Below are 27,206 nucleotides of genomic sequence, written 5' to 3'. Positions count from 1 at the left end.
TAATTAAGTTAAACATTAACAGGTCGGATAAAGAATTTAAGATGAATTTCTCTGAACAGAAAGTAGCAAGAATGTGGAACTCACTGCTACATATCACAGATAGAATCCACCCAGCCTAAGGGGAAGGTATTTATTTATATTGAGGCGCAGGAAGGGATGGAAAGGATAAGTTGATAGGATGAGATGAAGTAAAGTAGGAGGAGTTTCATGGTATAGGCCTGTTGGGCCAAATTGCTTCCTTTTGCTCTGTGGAGTCAATGAAATCCTAGCTGGTTACTCAGGTGTAGAGGAATCCATATAGCTTTTGAGGTCAGTGTGAGAAGTAGAAAATTAAGTTCAATGTAAAATAGTGCAATGCGATGAAACGACCAAAAGAGAGTAAACATTGAACTATAAACTAAACGATGTTTACCTGCAGGATACGGCACATGGATTTTAGGTATGGACAGATCAGATATGACCATTTCACACAGAGAATGGTGAATGCTTGGAATGATTGGAGTTGATAGAACTGGTCATTTTAAACAGAAGTTAGATGGATATTTACTAAGGAGTATACAAGTGTGAACTCTGTATTCTGCAATTCGATGCCATGTTTCAACCAAATAAGGTAACATGCATGAAATACCAGGTTGAAGACAGCTACTGTGCAACTTGAACTTTGGTCCACTATTTCTGCTCATTCTCAGTGTTAATAAAGAGATGCAAGAAGCAGATGCAGCGGAGTGTGATCTGGTGCTGTGCTTTACCTTGGCATTGAATTCCCCTTTGTGCAGTTACAGGTGTAGCCATTCTGCTGTGGGATGCAGGTCGCTCCATATAAACAGGGTTGAGAGAGGCAGGTGTGGTCAAACAGTTCACAATGGACGCCAAGAATATTCTTCCGACATTTGCAAACATAGCCTGGTTTTAAGAAATAAAATTATATGTATAGATTCTGTTAGAGCCATATAATAACCTGTACCATAGCAGTTTTCTGGCAATTTTATCCCATCCTTCCCCTCAACAGTTTTAACATTTTCTGGGCTATGGAACCCTAAGCGTCACCCAAGCAACCAACCTTCATGAATGAGCCCAGACAATGAACAGCTGATTCAACTGGGACAAACTTCATAAACTAGCTAAACTATCGGGTGAGCTTAAGAGTTCCGTACTATAGCCAGACTGATCCAAACGTTTTAATTGTATTTTTTCCCGATGAGTTCTTTACTCACCTCCAGATAGGGTTTCAGTGCATGTTCTCCGATTTTGACACGGCGTTTTTGAACATATTTCAACGGGGGGACAACAGGCTTCAATTCCCACAGATCTTTCAACCGCCACAAATGGTTTGTTTGTTTCTTCATCTGTTGAGATCTCATCCCTCTGGAATCTAAGGGAGCCAAGGCAGCCTTTAAACTCCTTGATGACTTGTTCTTGATTATTGGGCCCCAAGTTATCCTCTTGAACTTGGCCACCGAAAAACACACCATCACTTCTCCGACATGATTCTGAAAGTGCCGTAGAGTCTGTGTGTATTGAGTCCAACACCAGCTTCACAGACAGCTCAGTTACCTCGACTTGAACCGAATGCCACAGCCCATTGTTGACTGGTGTGTTGTTAACTAACAAAACCTTACTCTTTCCATCACAGATATAAGTGAACCTTAGATTCCCATTAGTGATCTGTAAAACAAGGGAGAATTTTTAAAATATGTTGCTGCCACAGTGTAATCTGCTGTGTTTCTGGAAAGAATGAACCCACCCAGCTTTGTTAATGTAGTCCATCATCCCAGTCCCATTCTATCACCTAATACAAAACCCTCATCAGTTTCTCTCATTCTCCACGACCATCATTGCCTTTCTCATCGTGTTTAGCCTACCTTCCATCATTATTTATTTGCTTCGGTATATTGGTGCCTTTAAAAACTTTTATTCCAATGCTCTCCTGGTCAGACGCCACCCCAAATAAATTCCTGAATGTATCCTCTCCGCCTCTCTACCTACGTTCCCTTCTTTAAGACGCTGCTTTAAATTCAGCTCTTTGAACAAGGTTTTGCTTATCTGCCCTTGTATTTCTTGATGTGGCTCAGTATCAAAGTTCATTTGATAACATTCCTCTGAAGTTGAGGGCATTTAAAAATTTATTGGATAAGCATATGGATGATAAGGGCATAGTGTAGGTTAGATGGCCTTTAGTTTTTTTTTTCCATGTCGGTGCAACATCGTGGGCCGAAGGGCCTGTACTGCGCTGTATCGTTCTATGTTCTAAGTGCCCCAGGGTACCTGACTACATTAACGGTGCGAGTGGAGAATAAGGTTCACAGTGGCTTCTATTGTCCTTCACGATGTAGGAAATGTAGACAATGGCTCAGAATAAGGGGCAGGCCATTTGGAACTCAGATGAGGAGGAATTTCTTCACTCAGAGGGTGGTGTGGCGAATCTTTGGAATTCTCTGCCCGAGAGGGCCGTGGAGCCTCGGTCATTGAGCGTGTTCAAGACTGAGATTGATGGATTTGTACATATTAAAAACATCAAGGGATAAGGGGATAGTGCAGGAAAATGGTGTTGAAGTAGAACAGTCATGATCTCATTAAATGGTGGAGTGGGCTCAAAGGGCTGAATGTCTTACTCCTAGTTCTTAGGTTCAGATATTCTTTCTGTCTACTGTGTCTATGAAGTACAAGCTACCATCTTGTCAGCAAATTGCTGTTGTCGTATTTTACATCAGGCCATCCTTCATGTATTGTTGGCTGTCCTCCTCCCTTTGCTCCTGCTCTGCATGGCAGCACAGTGGTTAGCACTGTTGCTTCACAGCTCCAGGGTCCCAGGTTCGATTCCCAGCTTGGATCACTGTCTGTGTACAGATAGGTGAACTGGATATTCTAAATTCTCCCTCTGTTTACTCGAACAGGTGCCAAAATGTGGCGACTAGGGGATTTTCACAGTTACTTCATCGCAGTGTCAATGTAAGCCTACTTGTGCCAATAAAGATTATTCTTATTATATTACCAGCTTCAACTTTGATCTCATTGATTTCCCTGATTTCAGTGACCGTTCTTGCTCAGCCTCTTCTGTTTCTATCCAATCTCATTAGTTTACTTCTTCCCCCTCGCACACCAAAGCTTCTTGGCAGTATTCATTTTACTAATAATAATTACACGAGCATTCTCAGGTACTCAACAATATAATTATTATGTTAATTTATCTGGAAAATGTAACAAAACCTAATAACCTCACTTTCAGAATAGCACTCAAATTGTTGGAATGAGATGAGTTGACCCATTTCTTGGGACTCTGCATGTATCAGACACTCAACTGACCAAACCTCTGTTTTGTCACCCAAAGGAAAAAAAAATGTAATTCATCTTTGCTGTTTGTCTGGCCTAATGTTTAAATGATTATCGAATCTAAAGGATATTGAAAAGGTTGCGCGTTTACCTCAAGAAGACTGGAATCAGTCCCATTGGTGTACATCACCACTGCCTCTGACTGGAGGGTCTGTATCCGGAATGTGATGACTGTGTTCAGCAAAGCTTCTTCATCCAGATAACGATACTTCAAGTAGCTTTCACCAGTGAATCTCAGAGAAGAATCTGAAATATCAATTGATGCATTCAACTTTTTTAAAGAAGGTAAAATAACGTCATAATCCAATGGCTATAATTATGGACAATCACTCATTTAATATTTGCTCCAACAAATGCCCAGCGCTGTTTAATTATCGCCATATCCATATCGGCATGGCAACAGCTCAACATTCATAAACCGTCCGAGGTGAAGGATTAAAGATGGTGGAGGAAGAAAAAGATCTTGACATTCGAACAAGAGTTAAGTGCTGTTTGGAAGTCAGGGCCATAGTGATCTTTTGGACTAGTTTTGACTGCCTGTGGAGATTTCAGCGATAGGAAGGAGCATAACCATGGAGATATTTGAAAACAAAGAGGAAAATTATAAAATCAAGGTGCTGCTTAACCAGAATCCAATTTTGGTCAGTGAGAACAGGGGTAATAGGTAAACTGTAGTAATAAAAGAAGATGAGGAAGCGGGTTGGTGCAGACAAAACCACAGTTGAAAAGGGGGGTAATAGGGGGTATTTGAAGCCAGGAAAGGTGATGTCAAGATGGACACAAGAGTTTCCAGTTGACAGGGATAATGAGGCTGAAGAAGTGAAAACTGATGGTGGAATGGGGGAAATGAGCAAATATTGAAGGACTGGAGGATGCATTCAGCCTGGAGGATGTTTTCAGCAACATCGACCTGGAAAAGATCAAGGTGGTTGGGAGGAAGAAGGCCCTGGAAGGAACTAAAGCCGAAGATAAGTATCTTCGTTGATTCTGAGTGGAGGGAAATAGGTGGGATGCAGCTGTTGTTTTTGGAGATGTGCATATCACTTGTTTAGATATGCTATATAACACAGATGGTAATAGATTGAATTGCACAGCACAGCATGTAAAAACAGGACGTCTTCAGTACATCAAGGCTGGTGAGATTAAGCATTAGTCGCTGAGCAAAACTATTTTCAAAGAACAATTATCTGTTCACCTCAACACGTTGAGTGATATAAACTTCATTTCAATATCTGCAATGATCATATTTTAAGATGCTTATTTTTGTTTACTTTTAGGTCTCTCAAAATACTCAGTAGATAAACACACTTCTTCCTTTTGAACAATGTGATACAGGAGTCACATGTTCAGCTTTAGGGGGAGGCTGAGTTCACTGAGCGAAGGTTCTATAGATGACCTGGAAATTTTTGGAATATCGGAGGGAAAAAAAATCAATTGGGTTTCCTACTCCTAATCACTATAAAGATACCCACTAGCTACAAGGTACATAGATGTGTGTGTGTGTGTGTGTGTGGGTGTCAGTACTGGATTAAGCTCAACACGATGACTCCCATGGGGAATATCCTCCTGTTTTTCACTATCTGGGCTCATGGATGAAGAATTACGTTTGAGCGGAGTACTGGAGGGCGAACATTACTTCAACAAAAGTTACCACCTAAAGGTCATGCATTTAGGCAATTTTTTCTTGCCACAGCTATAATGTCCCCCACAGGAGGTTAATTAGCAAAATAAAAGTACATGAGCGAGGAGGCAACATACTGGCTGGACGTCTCTGACCATTGGGATTCTCTTTTCCCACTGGCAGTGCGTCCCTGCCTGCGGGTTTCCTGACAGCGTGGGCTGACTTCAACAGGGAATTCTCATTGACAAGCAGTGAGTGGAGAGAATCCCGGTGCCAGAGAACGGCGCAGCGCTGAGAAACATGTGGCTTGGGGACCGGAGATGGCACAGCAGTTAACACTGCTGCCTAACGGCGCTGAGGACTCGGGTCGATCTCTGCCCCGGGTCACTGTCTGTGTGGAATTTGCATATTCTCCCCGTGTTTGTGTGGGTCTCACCCCCATAACTCAAAGATGTGCAGGATGGGTCAATAGGCCACACTAAATTGCCCCTTAATTGGAAAAAAACAGAATTGGGTACTCTAAATTTATTTTTTAAAAAAGGATTGGCTAAAAGGCAGAAAATAAAGAGTAGGAATAAAAGGGACATTCTCAGTGTGGATTCCGCAAGGATCAGTTCTTGGGCCCAAATATTCACAATACACAGCTAGGCAAGAATGCGTGTTGTGAAAAAGGTGTAAAGTGGCTACAGGAGGATTGGGATAGACTTAGTGAATGGACAGGAACATGGCTGATGGAATATAATGTGGAAAAATGTGAGGCAATCCATTTTGGAAGAAGGATCAGGTAAACAGAGTAATTCTTAAATGGGAAGAAATTAGCAAATGTAGATGTGCAAAGGAACTTGGCTGTCCATAGAATCCCTACAGAGCAGAAGGAGGCTGTTCGGCCCAACACGTCTGCACTGACCCTCTGAAAGAGCACCCTACCTATGCCCACGCACCCCCCCTATCCCTGTAACCTTGTGCATTGATCATGACTAATCCACCTAATCTGCACATCTTTGAACACTAAGGGACAATATAGAATGGCCAATCCACTGAATTTGCATATTTTTGGACCTTGTCCAAGGACTGTGTCCTTGTCCAGAAGTCACTGAAGGCGGGCATGCAGGTGCATCAAGCTATTAGGAAGGTTAAGAGAAGTTAAGAGGTTAAGAGAGCCCGTAGTGTAAGGTTAATGGGGGGATTGTTGGGTTACGGGTATGCGGGTTACGTGGGTTTAAGTGGGGTGATCATTGCTCGGCACAACATCGAGGGCCGAAGGGCCTGTTCTGTGCTGTACTGTTCTATGTTCTATGTTCTAATATCAGCCTTTATCACAAGAGGTTTTGAGTACAGGAGTAATGAGGCCTGGCTTCAATTTTGTAGGAACTTGGTTAGACTGCATCTGGAGTACTGGGTGCAGCTTTGGTCCTCTTACCTCCGAAAGGCTATTATTGCCATAGAGCGAGTGCAACGAAGGTTCACCAGACTTGTTCCGGGGAAGAAGGGATAAAAAGAGGTTGGGCAAACTAGGTCTGTATTCGCTAAAGTTCCTGAGAATAAGAGGTGTTTCCATTGGTTGGGGAGCCGAGAACCAGGGGACACAATTTTAAAATAAGGGAGATGCCACCTAGGACAGAGATGAGGAGAAATTTCTGTTCACAGAGCATTGTGAACCTTTGGAAATCTCTGCCCCAGAGGGCTGTGGAAGCTCAGTAACTATATATGTTTAAATCAGAGATCGAAAGATTTTTGATTAACAATAACGTATGTGATAAATGGCCAGGTAATTTATTTTGGTGGTGTTGGTTGAGGAATAAATGTTAACCAGGACACCGGGAGAACTCATTCTATATGGCACTGAAATGCAAGCTAAGATTGTGTGCTCAAGCCTATTGAAATGGCAGAAACCCAGAACCCCTTGACTCAGAGACAAGAATACTATCCCTGTGCCAAGGTGGCCACCTCCAGAAGTGGATTGAGAAAGATTTGGATCAACACTTTGATTTAATAATCAGAGAATTAAATCTTACCATTACATGAGCAGGCTTGATAGTGAAGGTGTTGAGGGATAATGAAGCTAAGAACAGCAGTAGTGTATGTTGATACATTTCCCATGTCCAGTTGAAATTTCCCCTCGCAGTGTTGTTGGTGACAATTGTGATTGGAACACCGGTGAGTGACTCTCTCTATCTGAATTCCATCCAACTTTTCCAAGTCCACAGCAAATGAGGTGAGCTTCTGCTGCAGAACATCAGGTTTATAAAAGGAGTCTTCTGATTCCTTTACGACCAGAAGGATGGCTAAGTTTCGAGAACTCTGTGCCGGCTGCATGCTGATGAGCTCAATGTTCTTCTTGTTAACCTGCAGGAGGTTTGCCAGGGATCTCTGAAAGTTACGCCAGTGGTCACTGATGAACTTCTCCGGTGTGACCTGCAGCAGTTCCACCAGAACGCTGTGGTCGAGTACGTCTGGTGTCACACGTGTGACATGGACTCGCACACCTGCCGTTGTGATGAATTTTCGGTCAGTGACGCTGACATTGAAGGAGTAGTGCCCTGCCTCTAAGGCATGCTGTGCCAACACTTTGCCATCTTCACTTCCAATGGAAAACATGTCGTCTGCCATTAACCCCGGAACCATGCTGTACGTGAGAGTATCGTGAACGTCAAGATCTACCGCGTGAATCTTTCCAACGAATCGTCCAGGAAACTTGCTGCTGGAAGTAACAATGAAGACTTGCAGAGGAAGCACAGATGGCGGGTATTGACTTTCCTCAATCACTCGAATGTTTATAAAAGATGAAGATGACAAAGGTGGCTGACCGCTGTCTGTGACCTGAAGAAAACAAATGTTTAAAAATGAATAACATTATGTCACTTCTTGCTCCCTAGTCTTTGCTGTAGTCATTTTAGACAGGGTTTAGTGAGAAAGCACATTGGATTAACAGTTCTGGATGTGTGCCAATATGGGACAGTGCCTGAGTCTTTGAGGCTTTCATTCGCTAAGCCAACAGACATATCCAATATCATTTTCCAGTCTTTAATCCTCTCCCATTCACAGTGCCTGAGCCTGCAAAAGTGTACCTGTAGCTAAATGGATTATTAGAAGTATCAACCAAAATCTTATTATGCTTGTTATTGAAGCGAAATGTTTGGAGAATTTCTTTTCTGTGGTGAATGGAATAATGGGTGCTCTAATGAGTTCATTCCAGAAACAGAGAAGGGCAGCTATTCAGCAAGAAGGTACATCAATGGTGCCATTGTTTGGAAGGTTGTAACAGTGCCAGTTTAGGATTTGCCTGTGCAGGTCAGAGTTATGCTGTTTAGTGCAGCAGAGATAATATTCAATTGTATCTTGGAGAATCTGATTGCACAAGTTAAGTAATACAGACAAAACTGGAGATGTGTTGATGTTGACCTATGTTTATGCAATGCCAGCGGCCTCATGCGATAAGGGTAACACATTCATATCCACCATTCTTAATGCTGATAAGGTTAATTGGCACTCAACCTCATGTGCGAAAGGTCTTTTTTTTAACCAGTCGGTGTCTTTGGAAAGTATTAAGAAAAGTGTTAAGGCATTTCAGAACATTTACCTGAACCTGCAGAATGTATTGATCCCTCACTTTCTGTTGGAGGCGAGCTTGCGTTTTCAGCAGCCCCTGGTGGTCAATGTGAAAGTTGCTCCCCTCGTTTCCGGCTGCAATGGAGAACAGGAATGGTGGGCCATTGGAGCCGGAGTCCCGGTCTATTACCAACAATTGCAAGACACCCGAGCCAATTGGCTCATTCTCCTGAGAAGGGAAAAACAGCTTTCAGTCTCTAAAGATTTGCATGGCTAGTTAATGACCACACGAGATTATTAGTCACCACAGATCAGCTTGTCCCTCATTTAAAAGGTAACAAATGTTGTCCACATTGGATCTGTCTCAATCCATCAGATATTTGGGAACATAATTAATCAGATGGGTGCTGACTATGAACGTGATTCTGACGTGTGCTATCAATGAGCAGGCCTGATTGCTGAGCTCAGTATAATTTCAATTCTCCACATCCATTTCCCTTTTGATCTTGTCTCAACATTCAATCTTATAACAAGAGTAATACATACATTCTATTTTCTTTCCTGTACATAAACCCTGCCTCAGCTGCATTTAAAGTGCAGCCAGCAACTATATAGTTACAATTGGGGCTTCCCTCCCTTTAAAAGACATCACCTCTCAGCTTACTGGCTAAGATCAATCGTCAGACCAAGCCCAAGATGAGGTGCAATGCCTTTTCTTATCTTGTATGTCTCTCTTGTGGAGACCATGAATTGGCTTCAATTCAAATTGGTTTTCATGTGATGAGATGGATTAAGTGTTTGTCCTGTCAACCCTGTGCATTGGCATTGAAACTTTAAGGATGCGATAAAAATTAAAACGCGGGGAGCCCGTCACCAAGTGCTGTTAGTTATTGACGGACTGGCAACTCTTCCAGCCATGTCGTCACTACTGACAATGCACCCTTCTGAAAGGACACAGTGATCGATGACACCCAAATTGCAAAGTAAGTGGGTTTGAGGAGTGGGGTGGGCTTTGTCACTGGGGGACCACAGAGTGTCCAATTAGGTGATTACCACCCCCCCCCCCCCACCCCCCCCCCCCCCCCCCCCCCCCCCCATAGGGCCATGGGGTTCACCTGGCAATCTCTCCACATGGCGGAAGGCGCAAACATTGTTGGTAAGATGCCAGAGGCAGTGGCAAGATACCCTGAGCTGGCACAATTTGCCTTTGAACAGGAGGGCCATCTTTCCCCTGCCCCACTGTTGGCAGAATACCAAATTGGTGGGAAGACCATGGGCACTCTATCAACACCACCCAACCTCGCCACTTTCTCACCGTGCCATTTTAAAGGGCCCAGCCTCCCAGCCTATCCCTCAAGGGCTGATAAAATCCATCAAGAAGTTTAAGTTGATGATCAACATTGAAACAAAATTAAATCAAAATGTCTACGACAGCGTTGGAAAATAAAAATCACATCACATCAGGAAAAATGTACTGGCACTGGAGGCAGTCCAAAGAAGGTTCGCTAGGTTGGTCCCGGCTATGGAGGGATTTTCTTATGAGTCGAGGTTGAGTAGTTGGACCTGTGCTTGTTGGAGTTCAGAAGAATGAGACGTGACCTTATTGAGACATGTAGGAACCTCAGATGGCTTGACATGGTCGATGCTGAGAGGTTGTTTCTCCTTGTGGGAGAGTCTAAAACCAGATGGCCTATTCTCAGAGTAAAGGGTTGTCCATTTATTCGCTCAGAGGGTAGTGAATCTGTGGAATTCTTTACCGCAGAGAGATGGGTCGTTAAATATGTTCAAGGCTGAGAGAGACAGATTTTTAACCAGTAAGGGAATCAAGGGTTGTGAGGATAAGGTGAGGAAGTGGAGTTGAAGATTATCCATATCAGATCAGTCATGAACTCACTGTATGGCGGAGCAAACTCAACAGGCCAAATGGCCAACTTCAGCTCTAACATCTTATGGTCTTATGCAGATATTTGATGGAAGAAATGTAAGACTCTGTCCAAGAGGACTTGAGCCGAACAGAGGTGACATCCTATAAGTGAAGAGCAGTGGTGATAAAGGATATAATTCTCTTGAACTAAACTCATGACAATCTGTAGCTTTGTACTCTAACCTACCTTACAAATGTCTGTGGAAGGGTGGCACGTAGCACAGTGGTTAGCACTGCTGCCTGCGGTGCTGAGGACCTGGGTTCGATTCCCGGCCCTGGGTCACTGTCTGTATAGAGTTTGCACATTCTCCCCATGTCTGCGTGTGTTTCACCCCGCAACCCAAAGATGTGCAGGTTAAGTGGATTGGCCACGCTAAATTGCCCCTTAATTGGAAAAAAAATTACTTGGCTACTCTAAATTTAAAATAAATAAAATAAATGTCTGTGGAAAGCTATATCATACCCAACAACAGCTGGGTTGAATAAATTGATGTGATGACCTTCATGGCGTCCGGTTCAGGAATATGTCATTTTTTAAATTCTCATCCGTGTTTTCAAATTCTGCAATGACATGACTGCCCAGCCTCACTCTTGGAAGCTCATACAGCCCTACACCCTCTGAGAGCTCTATGTTCCTCCAATTCTGTGCAGACTTGATTTCAATCACGAGAGCATTGGCAACTGTGCCTTCAACTATCGAGAGCCAAAACTCTGGCATTGCTTCCCTAAACCTCTCAGCCATTCCAGCTCTTCCTTCTCCTTTAAGATGCTGCTTAAAATCTATCTCTTTGTTCAAGATTTTAGTCACTTTTATAAAGTCATGAAGGAGTCCTCACCGAGCAGTTGAAAGAAACTTAGTTTATTTACAATAACTATTATAGACATTACGCAGTAGATCCCAATGGGTCTGCCTTGCCTGTGCCTACCTGGCCGGCTTTATAGACCACAAACCATACATTGTTTAGAGATCCTCCATCCCCTTAATTGGGGAGTTCATATTCTGCAAAGCTCACGGGGAAGTTAATTGTTGCCACTCTGTAGATATTTGCGGGTTATAACAGTCACCTATCCTAATATCTCTTTATGAGACTCGCTGTCAAAGTTTTGTTTGATAATACGCCAGTGAAGTCCTCTGGAACGCTTTGCTATGTAAAATATATAATCGAATGCAAGTCATTGTGTTGTTATTAGTATTGTGTTTGCAATAAACCACCTGTGTACACCCTTCTGTAAGGCGATGGCTGTGATCTACTCGCACCTACCTGAATAAGCACACTGTAGTTGAATTGAAAGAACGTGGGAGGATTGTCATTCACATCTAACACCTGGATGTTTAGAGCGGTGTGACTGAATAGGGGAGGTTTTCCATTGTCTGTAGCCCGGATCATCAAGGAATAACTGGACATCTGGAGAAGAGAGACAGCATCGGTCATGGGTTCCGTTATAATGATAAAAATATAAACTTCTATTGCGTTACTGCCGCTCTGCACATGTTACAGCAGATTTTGATCAAATATTATTTGCATTTCACTTGGCGAATGCATCCTGTGGTGTGATAATGTATCATAGAAATATAGGAAGGCCCCATGCTTTTCTCAGTCTACCTTGTGTTAGCTGATAAAACAGTGTGGGTGGAACTATTGATAGAATTGGCCCCAGCAACTCTGGGTTCGGGAGGGAAAATAAAATAATTGAGCATTTCCAGCCCCGATCCCTTTCTGCTGACTACAATCGGCAAGTGGTCAGAAGCACAGAAGGCTAGTCTTCCCTGAGTCAAATAACCTGTCAGCGCTCACTTCCTGGGTGGTGAAGTAGGTGACGGTGCTTTGGAGTCCTGACAGAAACAAAATTTCACCATAAGGTTCCTTTTGAACTAAATAACAGAAAGCATGCCTGATAAATAATAATAATAATAATCGTTATTGTCACAAGTCAACTTACATTAACAGTGCAACAAAGTTTCTATGAAAAGCCCCTAGTCGCCACACTCCGGTGCCTGTTCGGGCACACGGAGGGAGAATTCAGAATGTCTAATTCACCTAACAACTTATATATATTTCTTCTGAAATAAGGTAAAAGACGATCATCTTGTGAAGCCCCAACCTTGAGGCCACATCCACTGCCCATAACAGTAACAAACACAAATGCTTCACAACCCGCCCTCATGAGGTTTAAACAAAATGACTGGTGTCTGAGGCCTGTTCTGTAGCTAATGTTGGACAGTTAACCCCCATATTCTCAGGCAGCTTAAACAGATCTCGATTTCTGGCAATAATATTTTGTGGCAGTTTTCGGGATGAAATCTATTCATAACTGGTGGAATTCTGGTAATGATGCTCAGGTGCAGTTTTGCTGATGTATTGAATCTTTGAAGTAAAGGCATAATACTCCATGAGTACTGTTCAGGCAATACGATTTCTGAGATCAGAAATCTGTTACTGTTACTGGCCCAGTTTGCCAAAAATGGGAACATTTATCTATCATTTATTTCTGGTTAAAATATAAAGTCAGGTGGAAGACATTTTCTCATGCATTGCATTAACAAGCTCATCAGGAATGGAAATAAACTTACCTACCTTACCACCCAGTGCCCCACCAGTACAATATTCCTATTCCTAATGCCACTCAATCACTCCTACCATGATGTGGAGATAGAACATAGAACAGTACAGCACAGAACAGGCCCTTCGGCCCTCAATGTTGTGCCGAGCCATGATCACCCTACTCAAACCCACGTATCCACCCTATACCCGTAACCCAACAACCCCCCCCCCCCCCCCCCCCCCCCCCCATTAACCTTACTTTTTTTAGGACACTACGGGCAATTTAGCATGGCCAATCCACCTAACCCGCACATCTTTGGACTGTGGGAGGAAACCGGAGAACCCGGAGGAAACCCACGCACACAGGGGGAGGACGTGCAGATTCCACACAGACAGTGACCCAGCCGGGAATCGAACCTGGGACCCTGGAGCTGTGAAGCATTTATGCTAACCACCATGCTACCCTGCTGCCCCGAGATGCCGGCGTTGCACTGGGGTGAGCACAGTAAGAAGTCTTACAACACCTGGTTAAAGTACAACATGTTTGTTTCAAACACTAGCTTTCGGAGCACTGCTCCTTCCTCAGGTCCTGATGTTGTACCTGGTGTTGTAAGACTCCTACCATGACAGTGCAATCTGCCCACCTGCCCAACTGTACCTTCCAGACCCACTGTCACAGACTTCCTATTTACCTCTTCCCTGTCAAGGTGCTGTGATAACAAGATCTCCCCATTCGTTGGGTTTATTCTAAAATGCTGGTCAGGATCACCATCCGTTATTGAATAGTGGATCAGGTTGTTTAGGGGTCCATCTGTGTCAGTTGCTGTCACCTATTGGAAACACAAGAGAGAGAGAACAAGATGAGGGAAAAGTAATGTCTCATTTTATTGAAAGAATGATAAATGATGAACATTCAGATCTTCAGTCCTAACCGCAGTCTCTGGTTAGGCTTCTAGTTTCAACTCAGGCCGTATCCGACTGGAAATGACAATTTCAGGATTTGGAACGAAGAGTGCAGTGATTATTTTTGTTTCATGGCAGAGGTAACTTTACATCACCATCAGAATGAAGATTGAAACCTGTGCAACACACAGGACATTGTTTTGTGGGCTACTAGTCAGATCTTACATACCTACACCACTTATCTTTACTTCCTATTAAAAATATCAACTTTGTTAGCCGAGTTAGTTAAATGTTGAACTACTTAACTGTTAGCTGAGATAACATTGCAGGTGGGACCACTGAAACAATTGGCAGGTTGGGTGGAGACGGTGTCCAAACGTTTTATCACCAGGGTGAATTGCGAAGTTACAACTTAAACTGATTTTTCCAACACCAGTTTTGATTTTGAAAAAAAATGAAAATCGCTTATTGTCACAAGTAGGCTTCAAATGAAGTTACTGTGAAAAGCCCCTAGCCGCCACATTCCGGCGCCTGTTCGGGAAGGCTTTTACGGGAATTGAACCTTGCTGCTGGCCTGCCTTGGTCTGCTTTCAAAGCCAGCGATTTAGCCCTGTGCTAGTGACTGTGCCAGACTAATTTCTATTTGGATGATAATAACAATGGCTATTTTTTTTTACTTACTTTAAGAACCAGTTCTCCATGTGGAGCATCTTCACTGATTTCAGCACTGTACATGCTGTGGCTGAACTTGGGTGGGTTATCATTGACATCTGTGACATTGATGATCACCGTTGTGCTGTCACTGAACAATGGTGTTCCTTTCCTATTACCATCAACCGACAGGTAATACTCTTGGCAGGATTCATAGTCAAGGCTTCCATTTACATACATGGCTCCTGAACACAAAATTTGACATTGTTTTCACAAATGGTATATAAACAAAGCAAGAATAACATGTCGAGAACCATTACACATCTCTCAGGACTTCCCAAAGCAATATAATTAAGGATATATGTAGTGAAGGGCAAACACTAAGCCATGTAAACTAACGCAACATCCGTTTTAATCTTTCACAAGCAACTGATGTGAATCTACTAATACACCTTTGGAGTCCATGTGAAGGAAGAATTTTACCAAGACAACTCAATCCTTTTCTCCAATAATTGCTACAGTACCTGCTTCTGCGATGATTGTGTCAGCATCATAGACTAATATCGGTATTCCACTAACATTTATATGGATGGCAATAGCTAAGTCAGGCATGACCTGCTGAGATGGTCGTCCCAATGATGAAAATGTTTTCTTTTAATAAAATTTTATTGAGGTATTTTTTTGGCATTGTAACAGCAGCAATATAAACAATGTACATGAAAATATAAACATACTGCAAATACCACCTCCCTCCCCAACAGGTCCTACCATTAATTAACCCCCTCATCTACGCTAACCTAACGCCGCCCCCCCCCCCCCCCCCCCCCCCCCCCCCGCCTCACCTATCCATCCTCTGTAAACTACCCTGTCCTGAAACCCCCTTAGTGGCAGGAGTGGGAAGGTCGGTACCTGTCGATGCGGTCTGGGGGGTGTTACAGTTATTATGGGTTATTTTGTTGCATTTCATTGTTTGTCGTTATGTTTTATATTTTCTGTAAAAAAATTCCAATAAAAATTATTTTTTTTAAATTTGTTTCCCCCGCCAATGCCAACTTCTCCTCCAGTGTCCTCGTATTTGGAAAGCTCCCCTCTATAAACAAGTCCCCCATCCTCTCAATCCCTGCTCTCCGCCATATTCGGAACCCCCCACATTTTGTACAACATGAAAGTCTATTTTTCTTCCTCCTCTGCTATAGTGATTCCCATTGCAAATCTTTGAGTAAGGGTGTGATACTGGTGTATTTCCAATACTGATCTGTGCAGCACATCACTGTGGGCAGCACGGTAGCATTGTGGATAGCACAATGGCTTCACAGCTCCAGGGTCCCAGGTTCGATTCCCGGCTGGGTCACTGTCTGCGTGGAGTCTGCACATCCTCCCCGTGTGTGTGTGAGTTTCCTCTGGCTGCTCCGGTTTCCTCCCACAGTCCAAAGATGTGCAGGTTAGGTGGATTGGCCATGATAAATTGCCCTTAGTGTCCAAAATTGCCCTTAGTGTTGGGTGTGGTTACTGGGTTATGGGGATAGCGTGGAGATGTTGATCTTGGGTAGAGTGCTCTTTCCAGGAGCCCGTGCAGACCCGATGGGCCAAATGGCCTCCTTCTGCACTGTAAATTCTATAATCACTGGATTTCTTCAGTCTCATTTAGATCTTTCATCATACAAGGATCTCACACACAACTTGCATACTCTGGGACTGGACGAACAAATCGATGGCAAGTTATAACTCTGATATTTATTTCAATGCGAAAATTTCCTTTCCAGAAATTCAAAATCCCTGGTTGTTTTGGATGTCATCTGCTGAATGGTAAATCCTCATCTAAGGTTGATTTTAAGATGAACCAATAGGTGTGGTTGTGTAGCCAGCTACCCGTCAGAGAATTTGATTACAGAACTTCAAGTTATTTGTTGGTGGATCATTTTGTTGCTAATACACACAATATATAATTTTCAGGCACTGAACGCCATCTCCCGTGGATCCTGGCATTGTTTCAATTCCAGGTGATTATCTTGCAGTGAAATGATAAGATTCTGAGATTTCTGTAATGCATAAACCATGCAGTCATCTGCAAATAGTTGCACCAGTTTTAACTTGTTAAGAAGGTCATTTATTAATCTTAAAAAGAATATAGGTTCCAACACAGTGCCCTAGAGCACTCTGGTGAGCACATCTCTAGGACAGGGTGAATCCCCATCAGACACTACTCTCTTTTCTGTCGATAGGGAATTGCCAGGTTCTGTCAAATCAGGCCCCCAGGATTCCAGAGTAGTGAAGTTTGTAACAGAGTCATATAGCACAGAAGAAGCCCTTTGACCCGCAGAGTCTGCACCAACAAAACTGTACTAAATCTACACTAATCCCACATTCCAGCACTTAGCCCATAGTCTTTAATGTTATGGCATTTCAAGTGCTTAACCATGTATTTTTTTTAAGTTGTGAGATTTCCCTCCTCTACTACCCTCCTATACAGTGCAGTCTAGACTCCCACAACCCTCTGGGTGATGACGTCTTTGCTCAAATCCCCTCTAGCCCTCCTGCCCCTCACCATAAAACTATGCCCCCTTGTTATTGATCCTTCAACTAAGGGGAACAAGGGCAGCACGGTGGCGCAGTGGTTTGCATTGCTGCTTCATGGCACCGAGGCCCCGGGTTTGATCCCGGCCCTGGGTCACTGTCCGTGTGGAGTTTCTACATTCTCCCCGTGTTTGCGTGGGTTTCGCCCCCACAACCCAAAGATGTGCAGGGTAGGTGGATTGGCCATGCTAAATTGCCCCTTAATTGGAAAAAATGTATTGGGCACTCTAAATTTATTTTAAAAATCTAAGGGGAACGGCTGCTTCCTATCTACCCTGTCCTTGCCCCTCAAAATCTTACACCTCAATTAGCCCCCATCAGCCGTCTCTGCTCTAAAGAAAACAACCCAGGCCTATCCAGCCCTCTTCATAGCTCAAATGCACCATCCCAGGCAACATCCTGGTGAATGTCCTCTGTAACCACTCCAGTGCTATCACATCCTTCCTAAAGTGAGGTTACCTGAACTGCGCACAACACTCCAGCTGTGGTTTAACCAAAGTTTTGTACAGCTCCAACATAACCTCCCTGCCATGACTAATGAATGCAAGTGGCCCGTATGCCTTCTTAAATACACTCTTCATCTGGCCTGCTGCTTTTAGCACGCCAATGCAGGATTTTGTCAAAGGCTTTTGAGAAATCTAGCATGGTTTTGTGAGTATCTTCATCTCTTTCAAGACTTGAGGTTTCAATGCCTGAACGGGTTGATATGGAATAATTTTAACATCTCATTTGAAAGACAGCAAGTCCGACAATTCACCCATCTCCTTTCCTTCACTGAGGTGGCAACGGGCAATAGGTGTCCTAGCCCTTATTAAGTTTTGATATCCTACACCACCAGCCCATGGCAGTTTTATTGAATTTTCCTATCTATTAGCCATGTTTGAAATCAGTGAAGCAGTAAGGACCTGAGCATGTTGAATATGCGGCATCTTCATAAGGCAAGAAAAAAAAACACTTTGTGTTGGCGCAGGTCTTATTAGAACCAGTTTGAATACGACACCGGCACTTGCCTTCAAAGCATGTTCTGGTTTAAGTGGAAGGCAAGGAAGTTCTTGTTTAATGTTGGCATTATGTTCTGATATTTAATGTGTAGATCCAGGGTCGTCCTCGTACGTGAAATGCCTGAGTGCGCTTAAATATCAATGATACCATTTACCAGTCCATACACTTGTGTGACACAATGTTCTCTAGTGTATCAGCATATATCTTACCAGAATGATCTCCTGCATACTCAATTTCTCATGAAATAGACAATGTCAATCTCTCTCTGTTATTGCATACCATCTATTCACGCGCCTTTCATTTGCTTGAGTCCCTTGGACGTTAATGAGAGAGAATGGAAAACTCACAGCAACTATCTGGTATATATCCAGCAAGCCATGGATGCTTTCAGAACAAGAGAGATATAATTGTTACCTGTTTTGGAATCAATGCGAAACTTGCCCTGGTCATTGCCATTCATGATGGTGTAAAGGATTTGTGCATCGTTAGTGACATCCCGTGTTAGTGCTGACACACTCAGAATCTGTAGCCCAATGCTCACATTCTCTGGGATGGTGGCAATGTACTCCCTTTGTATGAAGACAGGGATGAACTCTTCAATGCCTATGACTGAAACCACCACAGTGACAACTGAAGACAGCCTCTCCTGAAGGCCATGGTCTGTGGCCTGAACTATGAGGTTAAAAGCTTTCTGCTGCTCCTTGTACAAAGATTTTGCCAGATATATGACTCCTGAGATCTCATCAATGGAGAAATATTCATTTTCTGAGTCCAGTAAGGAATATGTGACCTCTGAACTGGCACCTGTTGATGGGAAAAACAAGATTAGAAAATAATGTGTGTCTACCCTATCATAAAGTGTAAACCAGGTAGGATAGTGGAGAGCTTGAGCATCCCTCCTGTGATGGTACTCTACTTCCTCGACATCGAACTATTTTGAAGCAAATCTATGTTTCAGGGACAGGAAGTCCACTAATGTCATTTGCATCACCCCTACACCATCATTCTATACAGCGCCGGCCCTAGGGTTGCTGGCGCCCCGGGCAAGCTGAACTTCGGCGCCCTTGGGGGGGGGGGGGGGGCCAAGGAGGGGCGGGGCCGAGGAGGGGCGGGGGGGTGGGGCCGAGGAGGGGCGGGGGGGCGGGGCCGAGGAGGGGCGGGGGGGCGGGATGAGGAGGGGCGGGGGCGGGGCCGAGGGGGGGCGGACCTGAGGGGGGGCGGACCTGAGGGGGGGGCGGACCCGAAGGGGGTGCTGGGGGGGGCGGACCCGAAGGGGGGGCTGGGGGGGCGGACCCGAGGGCGGGACGGGGGGGCGGACCCGAGGGCGGGGCGGAGCTGAGGGGGGGGCGGACCCGAGGGCGGGGCGGGGGGGCGGACCCGAGGGGGGGCGGACCCGAGGAGGGGGCGGGGGGGACCGAGGGGGGGGGCGGACCGAGCGGGGCCGCCCTGGGGAGGGCGGCCACCGCGCATGCGCTGGTTGGCACCGGCCCAACATCGCATGCGCGGGACCAGAGTCAGGCACCCCCTAGCAAATGGCGCCCCGGGCGACTGCCCGAGTTGCCGGTGCCTTGAGCCGGCCCTGATTCTATACAGCCAGAAGCCCCAATTCAGCAAGTCCATTTCATGTGTCCATTTAGATAAAGTCGCCCAGGTGACCACTGGTGCTTTCCCCTTTGAGGGGGAGAGCTGACTGGTGGTGATTAAACTGAGGATCACCACACCTCAGCTAGGGGCATAATGGAGAAGGCAGGGCCTTCATGAATAACCTCTAAACCTGTCGTGTACGTCAATATATTCCAGGGAACAGCAAACAGGGGCTGGTTTAGCTCACTTGGCTAAATCGCTGGCTTTTAAAGCAGACCAAGCAGGCCAGCAGCACGGTTTGATTCCCGTGCCAGCCTCCCTGGACAGGCGCCGGAATGTGGCGACTAGGGGCTTTTCACAGTAACTTTGTTGAAGTCTACTCGTGACAATAAGCAATTTTCATTTTTCAAATACCCACACTCCGAGAAAAGTCCATCACACATCTATCCATTTCAAATGGAAGAACATTAATTCCTTTTTGTCATGAAATCCCTTGAGAACAAGAAGCAGTACCTTGCGTAATTAACCCTTCACCCCCTCACATTTCTGACTCACTGATTCTTCCCACAAATCCTGCAAAATTTCCGATCTGGTAAACTATCCACTAACGGTCTCCACAGTCTACTGGCCACTTCGCGCTCACATTTTGACGGGATCTCGCAAGACGTTGCGATCTGGATCCCGCCCATTGTGGATGGGATCAGTATGTGGCATATTCGAGCGAGTAGCTAGTCTCACTCTAATATGCAGCTTGCCTGATCAACCGGAGACATTGGGAACGAACCCCTTCACCTCAGAGAGCTTAGATCACAAACGGGGACCAGGAAGAACGGCACTTGGGAGGGGTCACCCAGGGATCGGAGGCCCTAGGTGGTCAGCCTCTGAGTAGGGTGGCACACTGGTACTACTGATGCCATCTGGGCAGTCTGGCACTGCCACCTGGATGCCAGCGTGGCACTGCTGTGGTGGCACTGTCAGGCTGGCAGGGACACTGCCAGGGAGCCAGGCTGGCATTGTGCCCACACCAGGGATCATACTGCTGAGTGTTTCAATGCTTTCCATGTTGCTTCAGACTTGCACCAACTATGGGGGCAGCACAGTGGTTAGCACTGATGCCTCACAGACCAGAGACCCAGGTTCAATTCCGACCTTGGGTGACTGCGTGGAGTTTGCACATTCGCCCTCTGTCTGCATGGGTTTCCTCTGGGTGCTCTGGTTTCCCCCCACAGTCCAAAGGTGCACAAGTTAGGTGCAGTGGCCGTGCTAAATTGCTCCTTAGTGTCCAGGGATGTACAGGTTAGGTGGGTCTACGAGGATAGGGCGGCATTGTGGGCCTGGGCGGGGTGTTCTCTCAGTGCAGACTCGATGGGCTGAATGGCCTCCTTCTGTACTGTGGGATTCTATGATACAGTAGTTTGCTTCCTCCAGCTGATTGCAAGTTAGGTACCCAGGATAGCTAAAATTGTTTTTAAATACAGTACGGTTATAAGTTAGGCTGGTTGACTGAAACAAAAACCTATCACGTCAGTCACATCTTTCACAAATCACTCATATCTTTCAAGGAGTGTCAATAGCAGTAGAGGGAAATCTGGGCCCCTTAACTCAACATCATGGAAGCATCAAACAAATTGCCAAGATGTAAAAGAAAATTAATGCCCAACTTACCAACATCAGGATCCCTGGCATGGACGACCGCCACAGGTGTCTTAACAGTGGTGTTGTCAAAAACGGATACTGCATACTGAGATGCAGAAAACTTGGGAGCGTTGTCATTCACATCCTGTAATACAATGCTGATATCTGCCTCACAAAATAGACCACTCCCATCTGACGCTTTTGCAACCAGATTATGCACAGCTTGGCTCTCTCGGTCCAAAATGCCAACTGTCATCAGTTCCCCTGAGGCAAAGAATAGAAGTAAGAGTCACTACAATGCAAATTGTCATTCAAATCCCTTACAGCTCTCCCTTACTGCCAAACTGGAAGGTCCAAGGTTAAATCCCCAGTCTGAGTTGAGCTTAACGAACACAGCTGGGCTGGCGTTTGGCATGTTACAGTTGGCCTCAGGACTCATGGGTTACTAGGAATTTTTACTCATAATTGCCATCCAGCTACCTGTGTTGGAAGTGTGTACGTGTGGTTGACAAATAAGAACAGGCCTCAACTCGGCTTTGATGCCACTTGCTTAAAAATCCCATTCAGGCTAAAAGTCTCGGCTCACACATGAATAATGACCACTTTACTGAGGTGCCAAAGAGTCACCATTACCTAGAATTATACTTTTGGCCATATTGAAAAGAGCAGTGAAAAGAAAAATGTTGGAGAAAACTGGTGATAAACCAGAAGGTTAATTATTTAGAAGCCGAGCAACAAATTTCTGATCTACCATTTGTTTTTTTCTTGAGGATTAACTGACTGAATTTACTTCACCTTGTCCTGATTCTGTTATTTTTCTAAATATTTTTCCAATTAACGGGCAATCCACCTGTCCCGCACATCTTTGGGTTGTGGCGTTGTGGGGGTGAGATCCACACAGACACAGGGAGAATGTGCAAACTCCACCCGGACAGTGACCCGGGTCAGGGATCGAACCCGGGTCCTCGCCGCCGTAAGGCAGCAGTGCTAACCACGGCACCATCATGTCGCCAAGCCCTGATTCTGTTGAGAATCTTTGCTTCAGTTTATCAATTTATTTTTTTTGAGGGATAGGGGCATGGCTGGCAAAGTGAGAATTTGTTGCCCATCCCCATTGCCTTTGAACTGAGAGCAGTTCGGAGTAGAGTCAACCACATTTCTTGAGTCACATGTAGGCCAGGCTGGGCAAGGATGGCAGATTTCCTTCCTTAAAGGGCATTAGTGAAGCAGATAATTGATGATAGTTTCATGGTCACCATTACTGAGGTTACTCTTATATTCCAGATTTATTAACTGAATTCAAATTCCACAGCTGCCATAGTGGGACTTGAACCCGGGACCCCAGGACATTTGTTCTGGATGGCCCATCCAGTAACATTACCATGAGGCCATCATCTCTCCTCAATAATGTGACTGAAAGCTGTCCTTGCATTTATCCAAATTTCAGAAATGCTGGTGACGCAATTAGGCAATCTCATAATGATACACATTTCTGGTGAACTCCAATTCAGTCCATTCAGACAGACACAAGTATATTTGGAAACAAAATGATTAGTCCTTTCTGCACAGCAGAGGTTGTCTTTCAGAATATGATCACTTTGGTAGACTTTGCACCAGTTTTGAGGAAAAGTATTTCCCATGTATCGTGGCTGATACTACAGCACAAATACTTTTGCTAATGGAAAAGTTGAAAAATGTGCAACCATTGGAAATTAAGGAGCTAAATCTTATGCTGGGGGGCGGGTCCCTGCCCACACCCAACATAAACTTTGGTGGCGAGCAGCACGTGGCGCAGTAGTTAGCACTGGGACTACGGCGCTGAGGACCCGGGTTCGAATTCCGGCCCTGGGGGGGTCACTGTCCGTGTGCAGTTTGCACATTCTCCATATGTCTGCGTGGGTTTCACCCCCACAACCCAAAGATGTGCAGGTTAGGTGGATTGGCCACGCTAAATTGCACCTTAATTGGAAAAGAAATAATTGGGTACTCTAAATTTATATTAAAAAAAAATGAAATTTGGTGGCGAGCCCATCTCTTCTGGACCAGTCTACCCCATGGCCATTTTAACTTTCTTGCCCCAGCATCACCAGCGAGAGTGGTGGCCAGAGCTGGTACTGCAGACAGTTCCTGAAGGGAACATGCAGCGATGGAACCAGACTCAAAGGTAATTCAAAGATCTCACTGGATCAGTTGGCAGTCTCTGGCAATGGGCGTTAGAGTTGGTGGCAGGAGGCAAATATGCCGCCGCCCTGCATGGCACCCAATTTTACAGACCTTCCCTACCGCCTATTCACCGGGCGGGGGGAGGGGTAATAAAATTCTTGACCTAGACATCCATATCCAATCAAGATTAAGCCATATTTTTTAATAATCCCACAGCAATGAGCAAAACGCAGGCAGCAGACAAAAATCAGATGGGAGGAAACTAATTCTCCAACGTAATATTATGTTTTCTTGCAAAATTATTTGCCAATACATAAGCAAGCAAATCAGGATACCTCATTAGTCAGGGTCAGTCATGCATTTAGACCATTGGGAATGATTTTGCACTTGTTGGGAATTTCTCCCTTCTAAGAAACCACAGCTGGAAAATTCCATAGCCAAATGCTTGGAACGAATATTGAAAAGATATAATTCAGTGTTGCGTAAAAGTTGGCACAGTGTTAGAAAAACACCAATTAAAGTTAGCACTGAAAATATTTCTCCAACTAAGAGGGCCACGTGGCAAGTTTCCACAATAATTAGGGAGTCTTTAATTCCATTTCACTATCTGCTGAGGGGACGGGGCTTGACTGTATGGCAGCATTGAATTTCGGTCCTGGATTGCTAGCATTATCGCTGTCCATTTTGGTTAAAGTGCAGAAGCCATTAAAATAGAATAAACTTGAGAACAGCATAAAAAGGCAGAAAAGAAGCAATCAACAACTCCAGTAGCATCGTAACACGAAACTACCAGAATGGTAGAAGGCAACCTAATTGGACTTGAGTCCCTTTACCACTAGCATTTGCTATGTTTCTATCCCTTCTTTGCTGTTAGGTTGTGCTCCAGCCAATGCTGTTAAGTAAAGTCATGACCACAGACTGCTTTCCTTTTTGAGGAGGTGAGCTGGCTGGTGGTGATTTAACCTGAGGATTACCACACCTCAAGCAAGGGGCAAGGTTGAGAAGGGGGGACATGCATGAATAACCTCAGTCAGTACGGGAAATGAACCTACACCATTGGCCTTGCTCTGCATCACAAACCAGCTGTCCAGCCAACTGAGCTAAACCAACCCATGGCAATGATGTTGTAAACTTTGCCTAGTAGCCATTGGCAACTTGAGAACCTTGACTAGCTCCAGGCTGTAGGGTTACATATCACTTTTCCCTTTGTTATGGTTAAATACCACTGCACTATTAATATGTAAACTTCAAACCAACTGTTTATTTTTTTTACCTGTCTGTGGGTCGAGTCGAAACTTGTTTGCGCCTGGCCCGTGCAGAGTGTAAGTTATCTGTGCATTGATGCCAGCGTCAGAATCTTCTGCAGAAACCTTCAAAATGAACTGACCCCAAGGTGCCCCTTCTGAAATGACTTCAGTGTAAACCAACTGTGGAAAGAATGGCCATTGTCAAAATAAAACAGACATTTGTTGGTAGTGACATAAGTGACAGCCCGAAAGGGCTATTACTCTTCTGTTCAGCATGCATAAGCAGTGTGTTCAATGCCTGCTTCCTGCAATGTTTCCCTCTCTCAGGACATGATGTGAAAGCTGAAGGAGGGACTCACAACAAAGAGGAAGGTGACACCACTATATTCTCCAGAAGAGCATGTGCAACTCCCAGTATGTTGTCTGGAGATGCAGTGTAGCAATGGTGGTGGTGTCAAATTCTTGCGTACTTTGCTTTTACTTTAGAGGAAAATGGTTGCGTTCATCGGAGGAATCCTGAATCTTTTGCTGTGTTCTCTCGGGTGCAAGCGAGCTAATAGCCACCATAACATCGGTAACATCCTACCCCACCACCATAACATTGGTGGATGTTCTGTTAGACATGTGAACGCTCTTTTTATTGAAAGATAATTACCTGCTGGCAGTGTGGGCTGTTGTCGTTAACATCGTGAACGAGGACCTCTACTGCTGATTCAGCCAGAAAGCTGCCATCAGTGGCCGTGATATTTAGAATGTATTTCTCTCTCGCCTCTCGGTCCAGGATTTCCTTTACATAAACTCGCCACTGGTTTTGAACATTTTCAATTGCAAACTGACCCAGACCATCGCCATCTAATGAAACAGATTGGTAATTCACAGACTTTAATTAAACCTGTTTACTGTGACACGTTTGACACAAAATCACAGAATAATAGAATGGTTACAGCACAGGGGAGGTCATTCTTCTCCACTGTGTCTGTGTTGGCTGTCTGCAACAGCACCTCACCTACTCCCAATCCCCCATCTTTACCCCCTGCAATTCTTTTCCCATCAGATAATTACCGTATTCTCTTGAGAAAGCCACAATTGAATCTGCCTCCATCACAATCTCAGGCAGTGCACTCCAGATAAATGTATTTCCTCGTACCATGGTTGTTTCTTTTGTCAATTCACCTTTAATCAGCGTCCAATCGTTCTCAATCCTTCTACCACTGGGAATAGTTTCTCCTCAACAAATCTGTCCAGGCCTCTCATAATTTAGAACATCTATCAAATCTCCTCTCAAGCTTTACCTCTCTAAGAACAGTCCCAGCCTCTTCAACCTATCCAAGTAACTTAAGTGCCTCATCTCGGGAACATCCTTGTAAATCTTTTCCACGTACATCCTTCCGAAAGTGCGATGCCCAGAGTCACACTCAATACTCTAGCTGAGCCACAGAGGTCAAAGGCTATTTGTGTTGCTCACCAGCCACTGCCCAATGGCTTCCACCACTGGAAACTCGCACGGGGAACACTAGAAAATCCCCGATTGGGTCATTAATATAATCAAAAGAGCATTGCCCTAATGTCAGTCCCTGGGGAACTATTGCTATATACCTTCTTCCAGTCTGAAAAAAGAACGGTTGATCATTTCTTTCTGATTCCTGTTACTCAGCCAATTTTGCATCCAAGCTACCACTTCCCCTGTTATTACATGGACTTCAACTTTAACACTACATTAACAGCATTTTCTCTTCAACCCTATTTGTTTTATCATCAAAAACTCAATCAAATTAATTAAACACCATTTTCCCATTACCAATGCATGCTGACTTTCCTTAATTTATCCACCTTTGATGGCGGCACAGTGGTGCAATGGTTTGCATTGCTGCCTACAATGCTGAGGACTCAGGTTCGATCCTGGCCCTGGTCACTGTCTGTGTGGAGTTTGCACATTCTCCCCGTGTCTGCGTGGGTTTCACCCCCATGACACAAAGATGTGCAGGTTAGGTGGATTGGCTACACTAAATTGGCCCTTAATTGGAAAAAAATAATTGGGTACTCTAAAATTAAAAAACAATTATTCACCTTTGTTCGAGTGACTGTTAATTTGGTCCAAGATGATTGTTTCTAAGCATTTTCCTGCTACTGAAGTTAAAATGACTGGACTGCCTACAGTTGATGGGCTTATCCTTACAGCTTTATTTGAAGACGGGTGGAATATTCGTAATTCTTTAATCGCCTGGGTGGTTTACCCATTCATAAAAAAATCTATTCAATCATCAGATGGATATTGAGCAGGTTCAACAAATGGCCAAGCATTCTACTTTCTGAAAATTCCACCCATTATTGTGATGTTGGCAAGTATATTGTAAGGGTCCTTTCTGATGATACCCTTATTTTCCCTAACTTTATTTATTTCTTTGCCATTTTTAACATTTGGATCCATGGATGCTTAATGGACGTGCATCTTTAAGTCAAGCAGCAAAGAGAATGAGGAA

At 44.5% G+C, this 27,206-nt stretch overlaps 1 protein-coding gene across 1 annotated transcript in view; it reads right to left on the bottom strand.

Annotated features, from left to right (window-relative positions):
* fat2 (FAT atypical cadherin 2) overlaps positions 1–27,206 on the bottom strand; it is a 176,481-nt gene that overhangs the window by 15,737 nt on the left and 133,538 nt on the right. Inside the window, 12 exon segments of the mRNA XM_038796111.1 lie at positions 750–903; positions 1,215–1,665; positions 3,422–3,576; positions 6,967–7,771; positions 8,532–8,729; positions 11,687–11,830; positions 13,660–13,797; positions 14,552–14,766; positions 18,512–18,901; positions 21,347–21,580; positions 24,753–24,906; positions 25,382–25,578. Coding sequence (XP_038652039.1) covers positions 750–903; positions 1,215–1,665; positions 3,422–3,576; positions 6,967–7,771; positions 8,532–8,729; positions 11,687–11,830; positions 13,660–13,797; positions 14,552–14,766; positions 18,512–18,901; positions 21,347–21,580; positions 24,753–24,906; positions 25,382–25,578 — 3,235 coding nt within the window.

This window comes from Scyliorhinus canicula, chromosome 4, assembly GCF_902713615.1.
Source record: "Scyliorhinus canicula chromosome 4, sScyCan1.1, whole genome shotgun sequence".
Classification (NCBI taxonomy): domain Eukaryota; kingdom Metazoa; phylum Chordata; class Chondrichthyes; order Carcharhiniformes; family Scyliorhinidae; genus Scyliorhinus; species Scyliorhinus canicula.
Note: the sequence above shows the minus strand (reverse complement) of the source record. Positions and strands in the feature narration are given on the sequence as shown.